The sequence below is a fragment of the Bidens hawaiensis genome, unplaced genomic scaffold (assembly GCF_021521415.1).
Source record: "Bidens hawaiensis isolate Kalapana, Puna unplaced genomic scaffold, B.hawaiensis_p1.1 tig00004109_1, whole genome shotgun sequence".
Taxonomy (NCBI): domain Eukaryota; kingdom Viridiplantae; phylum Streptophyta; class Magnoliopsida; order Asterales; family Asteraceae; genus Bidens; species Bidens hawaiensis.
In genome coordinates, this window is record NW_027491243.1 from 2,206,578 (window position 1) to 2,216,445 (window position 9,868).

At 39.8% G+C, this 9,868-nt stretch overlaps 1 protein-coding gene across 1 annotated transcript; it reads left to right on the top strand.

Annotated features, from left to right (window-relative positions):
• The first annotated feature begins 4,846 nt into the window (after positions 1-4,846).
• LOC143625568 (uncharacterized) lies at positions 4,847-5,257 on the top strand. The gene has a single exon (XM_077095872.1). It carries the CDS (start codon positions 4,847-4,849, stop codon positions 5,255-5,257), a length of 411 nt encoding a protein of 136 aa, XP_076951987.1.
• Positions 5,258-9,868: the final 4,611 nt, after the last annotated feature.

Genomic DNA, 9,868 nt, shown 5'->3' on the forward strand with positions numbered 1-9,868 from the left:
TATCTTGCTCGAGCAGACTCAATATACATTGTATGCTCGATGAAAGTCTTTGAGCATACTTTACTTAGAATATTTTCTAATAGAAAATATTCTCCTCTAGCACGCTTCATTCTTCTTAACTAATCCTTGCTTTGCTCGAATTCGTCCATCGAGCAAGTATATTCTTCTTGATATCTTTAATCCTGCCTTGTGACTTATTTAACAATCTTCAGCATGCTCGGATGTGAATCTTGCTCGGGATTGAACCATGCTCGAAGTCTATACTTAGAACATATAACATCTTGTTATTGCATCCATACTCGACACCAATGTGCTCGGGTCACTTGACTTAAACTTGAATGATCAAGTCGTTTGCTCGATTGGCAATCCGTACTCGATAGAAGAACACTCTTGCTCAGAGAGGTGTAGCCTGCTCAAAGCCTTCTAACACTTATAAGAATTTACTGAAATAGATTCTGGAAGACCATGCTCGAGGTAGTAAACCATGCTCGATGATCCAAGCTTGCTCGTGATCCATACTTAGCCGATTTCTTGAGGAGGTTGAGAAGATTCCAATCTTCCTTTGCAACTATCCGACTCAACATCGTCTTTTAAAAAACTAATATAAATAAAAATATTCTCCACTCTACAAGTAGAGAATAGTTTTTTAATGAATTTTAATGTTTTTATTATATTTTTTTAAATAAAATAGTTTTATGTTTATTATTTAACAAGGATTATTAAAAAGATATAATCTCCATTTGGATACATGTGCCAAAAACAATGTATATTGAATGGCAACTTGCATTGTTGGTTTGAGTACTCCAACCGACTCACAGTCGACAACTTGATTGGGGCATTCAAAAGAGTTTTCATTTTTTTTATTCATTCTCATCCGACCAACCAAACTTAAGTATCCCAATGGGAATGGTCTTAGCGAATTAAAAGTTGTGACCTTTGTTCAAAAAGAAGTATTGACGTCGAACAATGCTCTGCAAAATTTGGTCGGGTTCCTCAGCGGCAAACACAATTGAGTGTGGGTGATTTTGGGTGAGGGAATTAAGGGGCGCAGCGGCTAAGGTCTTAACTTATAGGATTAGAAACGCGTTTGTCATCTTTGGTAAACCCATGATTTTCACCGTATTAAATTTGTGATAAATGCCAACAATTAAAGCTCTATAATAGATGCGTGGTCTTCGGTCGAGGATTAAGAGTCAAATAACATAATCAATATTGCGTCTTAATTTGGCATTTTTATCTTGCCAGAAAATACGTAACGGGGGGCGGAAAAATGGCGGGGAAAACGGAATCAAAATCGCTATGGAGAAATAATAATACAAATTTTTACATTTTTGCCCCCTTAACTTTTCAGAACATTTCAAAACAGTTCATAAACTTTGAAATTTAACACTTTTACTTTTATAAAACTATGTATTCTTTTATTTATAAACCACAAATTAGTTCAACAAATTTCCTCCGTAACCCAAATAACGATTTCGATATTTAATACTCGCATTAAAACATTAAATTTTAGGGTTCCGAAAAATCGGGATGATACAGATATCCTACTTTAAAACATATTCTATAAATAGCACGTTGATCCCACAAGAGGTATCAATCCCACAAGAGGTATCGATCCCACAAGATGTATATTAAAACCTTGAAGCAATCATTAATCCGGCCTTAATACATTCTTGTACAAATCAAGCGTACAAAAGACACTGGGAATTAGAAAATGCCTATCAAATATGTTCCAAGTCAACTTCATTAACTCCTCGGATAAACAAGTAGTTATTTTCATCGGTTCTCCAAATGAGGGTTTCATTTTATGAAAAATGCTTTTGAATTAGTGAAGTGGAGTTTCTATTTGAACAAGTTCTATTCAGTTCACTTTTGTCATCTTAATCTGCAAGTTGCGGCGTGTGTAGATCATGTAAATTAATCGCTCTAATATGAAAGTTTTGGATATTGTGATAGAAAGCAATTTTGATATTTTGATAAACATTTATTAACAGCGATATAATTGTTAAGCGAAGATTTTGATTAACTTGGTGAATAAAATGGATGGAAATATACGTTTAAATGCACACACAAAGGTAGCTATTTCAATCGTTTAACGGTAACATATATTTAGCATCCAACAACTTGTAACGTCGGCTATTACCAATTATCAGTCGTTAATATCAACGACAATTACCTAAATAGTACAATTAATGTCATAGGGTTACATAATACAAATAACATAATTTATTAGTATATATATTAAAAGACAAGTTCTTAAGCATTGTCTGTTTGTACCTTGTGCTTAGTTTGTTGTATAAAGTACTTAACCTTAAGTGTGTGACACGTGGACACTCTCATCATATGAGTCATCTTCTTTTGTTACACCTGTTGCTTCTTCCTTCTTTTATATGGAAAGTAAACACAGATTCTTTTCCATCTTCATGTTCATCGCACTCTACAGGCAACCTCTCTATACATTCATTGTCACCATCACCACTTTCAACAATCTGTAGTTCCGTCCTAAACCACCATCGTCACACCCCGTCTCCATTCTACTGATTTGTGTTTAAGGCCTTCAAAATGCTAACAACCCCCCCCCCCCCATTTTATATCGCCACCATCACGTGGTGCCGATGGATTTATAAACCCTAATTAAGTGGTGTGGTCATGGAGGGTTTCAGTGGGGTGCTTCGGTGTTGTTGGTAGATGATCGGAAGGGGGTGGGGGGAGGTGGTTGACCTACTGTTGTCGGGTTGTTTTTGGAACCCTAGGTGGCGGTCGTTCGGTGGCCTGTTATTGTTCATGTTTATGACTGCTACGCTTTGTTGTTGGTTGTTTTGTGGCTGGTGCTTTATGTTGTTCTCGGTTCCGTCGCTTGAATCTAATATCTAGGCTATGATGACGCTCCGTTCCATTATTTAGATGGCAACGTATGTTGCAACCCTAACCATAACAGAGATCTGAGCCTCAAGCAATTTAAGTTACATTTCAAGTTTCAAAAATCTTTTTTGTCTAATTCGTTTCTCATTTGAATGTTGCTTAGTCTTGGGTTTGTTATGCTATGGTAATCGTTTTCAACTAATCTAAGCACGAGGTTTTCACATTTGGGGTTCTCAATTCTGCTTAGCTGTTGCACTTGATTAACCTTTGGTATATGCTATGATCACTTCCATTATTTCGTGAGACAACAATTGTTCGAATGCGTGCAGGCTTCATGTCATTAATATAGACTGTTTTTTGGTCTATTTGATGGCTATGTTGTAAAGACTTTCCATATTGGTACGTGTGTCAAAAGTGGTGAACTTGAAAGGGATTTTTGGTTACTAGAACCAGGTTGGAACTGGTAATAAGTAGAACATACGTGTGGAGCTGTCGTGTCTTTGGAATTGTGGTATTTTGAACCTTTCAATTGGTCATATTCGTTTTTATTTAGATGGGGATTATGTCGCTCGTCATGTGGTTCAAAATCTAATATGAAGATGTGCTATGTACATGTTGAATTAATATGCATATATGAAGTTTATGCATATATATGAAGTTTGTGCATAAAGTGCATAATATGCAAATCTGATAAGATGCAGAAGTTGTAACATTTTTATAACTTTTGTTCAAGTTTGCTTTAATATTCATTGATTTAACGGTGGTCGTAAGTATACTGTTACCAACGGCTTTTATGACTCGGTCTGTTATGTTGTTTGTACATTGTATTTTGCTATGACGACGCTCCGTTATTTGATGCTGTAACCGTATCGGAGATCTGAGCCTTCGTTTTCGTTTTGTACCGTTGATATATTTTTATTCGTTTGTTCTATGATGACTTGAAACTGAACTTTGCATTAGTTTTGTCATTTTTCAAAACCGTGGTGATCAAAATCGAGAAAATTCAAAATTTGGTTGACTCTTGATCACCAATATCTGAGCTTCATCTATGATTTCACAACCCCCACAACACGGGGGCCGAAATCATAGTTATATTTAAATATCAATGGATTTTAAAACCCTAGTGTCATCATCCGACTTCCATCTCTCATCGATCATCCTAATCTGAGTATGAATATCACCTCTTTCCCATGAAATATCACCCCGAGACCCCCCGGCGCCTCCATCGCCACCATCGATCACGCATCAAAAATATAAAACAATAAAGGAACAAATACAAAAATTAAGAACAATGACCATCCTTGTTAGTTGATTCCATGTTACTATTCAGTTCGGTTTTTACCAGCCGGTAAAAACAGTTTTCATATTTAACTTTGGGTTAAAGTTTAGTAGAAAAGATAAAACAAGTTGCAAGCCAAGTGGATTCAGGTTGCTTGCTTAAGTAAATCCGCAGAAGATAACAAGTGGGTAGGATAAGGGTGTAAGATCAACTTGTGTGTCAAGTAGTTTTGTGTTTCCCACTCTATAAATAGAGGGGTTTGTTTCTTTGATTATGTACCACTACCACTACTACAAATAAGTTTTTATAAGAAATACAACTACAAAATTTAGTAGAAATATGGTCCATATTTTCTGTTTTGTTTTTCTAGTTCAAGATCCAATTGTGACCAACAATTGGTATCAGAGCCTTGCTCATTGATCCAACCAGCTGTTAAACTGGCCCAGAAAAACACTACAGCCGCCGCCAATCACATAGGTCGAAGGTGTCGGCCTGTTCACCAGCCATAACCCTTGTTCCAGCCCAGAATCTGATAAAAAACGAATCTGACCAGCAGTCCGTATGGCTGATTCAAGCAGCAGCAGCAGTGCCACCGCAGACTGAAACTCAGTTTCAGCAGCTGTTACAATCAAAGAAGTTGGGGGAACAACATCGTACCAATGTCCGTTACTAAGTACAATGAACTATACCTCTTGGGCTATCAAGATGGAGTCGTTCATGGATGCCCAAGGAATATGGGATGCCATAGAACCACCTGAAGGAGATGACGTGGATGACAAAGTCATGAAGAAAGCAAGGGCTTTCATCTTCCAGGCGCTGCCGGAAGACATCTTGTTGCAAGTTTCATGTCACAAGGAGGCTAAGGATGTGTGGAACGCCCTTAAAGTTCGGTATCTTGGTGCTGAAAGGGTACAACAAGCTCGGATTCAAACTCTTAACCGAAAGTTTGAATTATTGAGCATGAAGGAGGCTGATAGCATTGATGATTATGCTAGCAAGATTGGTGGGATCGTGTCCAAGTTCCAAACACTTGGAATGACGATTGAAGAAAAGGTGCTAGTAAAGAAGTTGTTGACTTCCGCACCAACCAGATTTCTTCCTATTGTTGCTACATAGAACAGTATTCTGACCTGAATACTATGCCATTTGAAGAGATCGTCGGACGACTCAAAGCATCTGAAGAACGTATCAAACCCGTTGGAGCAGCCAAAGACTCTTCGGGTCGGTTATTACTAACCAGATCTGAGTGGCAAGAGAAGCACAGATCTGAGACGAAACAAGTCGGCAGAGGTCGAGGATTAGCTCCGATCAATCACCGTGGTTGAGGTCGAGGTCGCGGATGAGGATGTAGACATCCCTCGAATAATAATCAAAGGCCAAAACAGGCTGATCAAAATGGCAAGAGGTGTTACAACTGTGGCAGGCTCGGTCACTTTGTAGCCGATTGTCGGGCTCCGAGAAAAACCGAAGGCGAAGATAATTTGGCAAGGGAGGATGCTAGTGCACGGATCTGGTGTCCGCAGTTGTTCGAATAGGATAGGGGTTGTTTAGTCTATACACATAATGTATAAAGACTCATTCGCTAAGGTTTTTTAGCGAATGAGGCCTGATTCGTTAAAGACTAGACATTTGTTAATGTAAGAGCTCATTCGTTACTACTGTGTAACGAATGGAGGCTCATTCGTTAAAGTAATGCCCATTCGCTAAGGATGTTTAGCGAATGGGAGGTCATTCTCTATGGGAAGCCTCATTCATTAGTGATGTTAACGAATTAGGAGGACTGCCTATAAATAGGCCTTTCCTAGTGAATGTGTATAGAGTTCTGTGCCATATTTATCCCCTGTAACGTTATGCTGCCGGATTCTCTCCAAGCTTAATGTATTGATCTCCATTAACGTATTGAATGAACACGACTTAACGTATCGACTTGTGACTAGATCTTGGCTCGTAAACGTCCGTATAACATTCTCACAGAGGATGATGATGCTACTTTACTAATGGTAAAGTCTCCACAAGATTTGGTAGTGTTGAATGAAGAAAGGGTGTTTCCTAATGAATATACCAAAGACAGTACCAAGAAAGGCGTTTGGTACTTGGATAATGGTGCAAGAAACCACATGACCGGTGAACGAATTTACTTTAGTGAACTCGATGAAAAAACGATAGGGCGTGTAAAGTTTGGAGATGGTTCGGCAGTTGAAATCAGAGGCAAAAGGTCGATTCTTCTTCAATGTAAAAATGGCGATCAAAGACTCATAACTAATGTTTATTACATTCCAGATTTATGTAATAACATATTGAGTCTCGGGCAATTTGATGAGGTTGGATGCAAGACAAACATTGAGAATGGTTATCTCTCACTCTATGACCGATCGGGTAATGAAGGTCAAGAGGTCTCCAAACCGGCTCTATAAAGTGTGTCTTCATGTTGTTTTACCAACCTGTTTATTTTCTAAAATGAACGAGACAGCTTGGATTTGGCATGCTCGTCTCGGGCATTTAAACTTTGATGTCATGAGAATGATGACACAAGAAAAATTGGTGATTGGGTTCCAAGCATAAACCACAAGTCACAACTTTGTGAAAGTTGTCTGGTCGGGAAGCAACGAAGGCTCCCATTTCCGTCTCATGCCTCATATCGAGCAAAACAACCTCTTGAACTAATACATGCTGATCTTTGCGGTCCTATTACACCTTGCACACCATCTGGCAACAAGTATTTTCTGTTGCTTGTTGATGATTTTAGCAGATTCATGTGGGTATACATGATAAAGTCGAAAGATCAAGCTTTGGAAGCATTTGCTAAGTTCAAGAAATCTGTTGAAATTGAAACGGGTTATAAAATCAAGGCCTTAAGAACAGATCGTGGAAGAGAATTTGTGTCTACAAACTTCGAACAATTGTGCAGCGAAGATGGTATAAATTGGTACTTAACCGCACCATATACACCGCAGCAAAACGGTGTACGAAAAAATCAAACAATACTTTGAATCACAAGATCGATGATGAAGGCATTAAAGCTACCACAATGGTTGTGGGGAGAAGGCGTACGACATTCGGTTTACATCTTGAACCGAACATCCACAAAAGCTTTGGGAAAGAAGACCCCGTATGAAGCGTTAAAAGGACGAAAGCCGAATTTGGGACACTTGAAAGTGTTCGGTTGTACCGCCCATGTTAAAGTACCCACGGTTCAGTTAACAAAATTGGCAGACAGAAGTGAATCTATGGTGTATCTCGGGAGTGAACCGGGAAGTAAAGCTTATAGACTTTACAATCCGAGAACCAAACGGGTGTGTGTAAGTAGGGATGTTCGCTTTGAGGAAAGCAAGACATGGAATTGGGTCAAAGAACTCGATGCAAATGAAGAAGATTGGGTCGAGTTCACAGTTGAAGACGAAGCCCAAACCACCACATTTGGTTCAGCCCAGATTTCACCCAATCAAAGCTAGATAGCTGTTGTCCAAAACGAACACAGCAGGCCTGGTTCGACTACTATGACCAGCAGCCCAACAGCAGAACGTGACAGCCCCTTGCAGAACAGTCAGCGAGCTGATTCAGACAGTTCGGACAGCCCAGACAGCCCATTTAATGACCAAAACAGTCCGAACAGCTATGTACAGCCAGTTCATCAAATGTGAGCCCAATTTTTAGCTCATATTATGATGACACCCCCGCCCAGGGTTTCCGACAGCTGAATAATGTTTACTCCAGAATCCAATCATTGCAGCAAATCCCGTTTAACCCACCTCGATTTGAAGACCCAGGCCTACTATTACTTAATGAAGAACCGGGTTCATTTAATAAGGCCAAAGATAGCAAGGAATGGAGAATTGCTATGCAGGAAGAATTAAATTCGATCGAGAAGAATGGCACTTGGAAATTGGTTCAACCACCCAAAGGTGTTAAACCAATTGGTCTAAAGTGGGTCTAGAAAGCCAAACGAGACGCCAAAGGTGACATAACTCGTTACAAAGCTAGACTTGTAGCAAAGGGCTATGTTCAAAAGCACGGTATCGATTATGATGAAGTATTTGCTCCGGTTACCCGAATGGAAACAGTTCGGTTACTTCTTTCTCTAACCGCATGAGATGGGTGGGAAGTTCACCATCTTGATGTCAAAACCGCATTCCTGAATGGAGAATTGAAAGAAGATGTCTATGTATCTCAACCTGAAGAATTTGAGAAACCGGGAAAAGAGCACCTCGGGTATAAGCTATCCAAAGCCTTATATGTCTTGAAACAAGCTCCGAGAGCTTGGAATTCGAAGCTCGATGCAACGCTAAAACTTCTTGGTTTTACTCGTTGTCCAAGAGAACATGCCGTGTACAAGAGAATTGACAAGGCTGGTCCGTTAATTGTGGGAGTTTATGTGGATGATTTAATCATCACAGGGCCTTGTAAAGAAAAGATAAATGCATTCAAAAGACAGATGCAAGATCGCTTTGAAATGAGTGATTTGGGATTGTTAACTTACTACTTGGGAGTAGAAGTTAAACAAGACAAGACGGGTATTACTTTGAAGCAAGCAGGTTATGCCACGAGAATTCTCAAAGATGCAAATTTGTGGGAATGCAAGCCTACAAAATGTCCTATGGACCCAAGTCTAAAACTCGGGAAAGATGAGGATCAAGAGTGTGTTAATACCACTGAATATCGAAGAATAATTGGCTGTCTTTGATATTTAACACACACACGACCAGATATTAGTTATGCGGTTGGTATAGCTAGTCGTTTCATGGTGTCACACCCGGCCCTGAGCGGCGGAAACAGCCGGGCGCGCGCGAGTGGGAATTGATACTTAAGCACGGGCCATTGCAAACATTCAAAGTAAGATTTTCATTGCGCATGAAAAGTTTAATACAAATACATTACATTGTTTAAAAATTACATAAAAACATCCAAGTATAAAATTATCGAAGATTTCCACGCCATATCCCCATGCGCTGCGGGAACAACCACGCGCATCGAAGGGATAGAACTAAAATCTTCCAAAAAGCTAGTTTAGATGTTCAGCGTGAGGTGCTCTAAGTGTGACTCCATGCGCTACCTAGTTATCTCCTGAAAGACACGTAAAAACATTTGAATCAGTATAAACTGAGTGAGTTCACAAGTCTTAGTAACTTGATAAATCGTATTGCATCATAATCTTGATACAAATCATTCTGAAACGTAATTCTGATAGCATCATTAAAACACATACTTGGTAAAACATAGTTCTATCAACATATTCTGATAAAATCGTTCCGCGGGTTACGCGCGAACATTACTGGGAACTGTGCTCGTCTATGCAAAGTGGCGCTGCCACTACGAGCTAAAATAAGTAATACCGTCCCGCGGGTTACGCGCGAACGTTCCAGGAACATGTGCTCGTCCATGCAAAGTGGCGCTGCCACTACGAGCTAAAATAATAATTCCGTCCCGCGGGTTACGCGCGGACGTTGTGCCGGAAAACAAGGCGCTCGTCCATGCAAAAAGGCGCGACCCCTACGAGCGGGCTCAAACCCATAGTACTGCCCCATGACCATACTAGGCACTCGTCCATGCAAAGAGGTGCGACCCCTACGAGTGGGTGGATCAAACCAGCAGTCCCTACCCTTAGAGTTCCAATGGTAAAGTGATCACTTACTCGAGTTCTAGCGCACATACATCGAAAACCTTAGATAACCGTTTGCATTACTCAACATGAAACATAACTTAAACACATAATCGCTTGCATAGCTTGTA

Coding starts and splice junctions, on each gene's coding strand:
- LOC143625568 (XM_077095872.1), top strand. CDS start 4,847: ATGGAGTCGTTCATGGATGCCCAAGGAATATGGGATGCCATAGAACCA.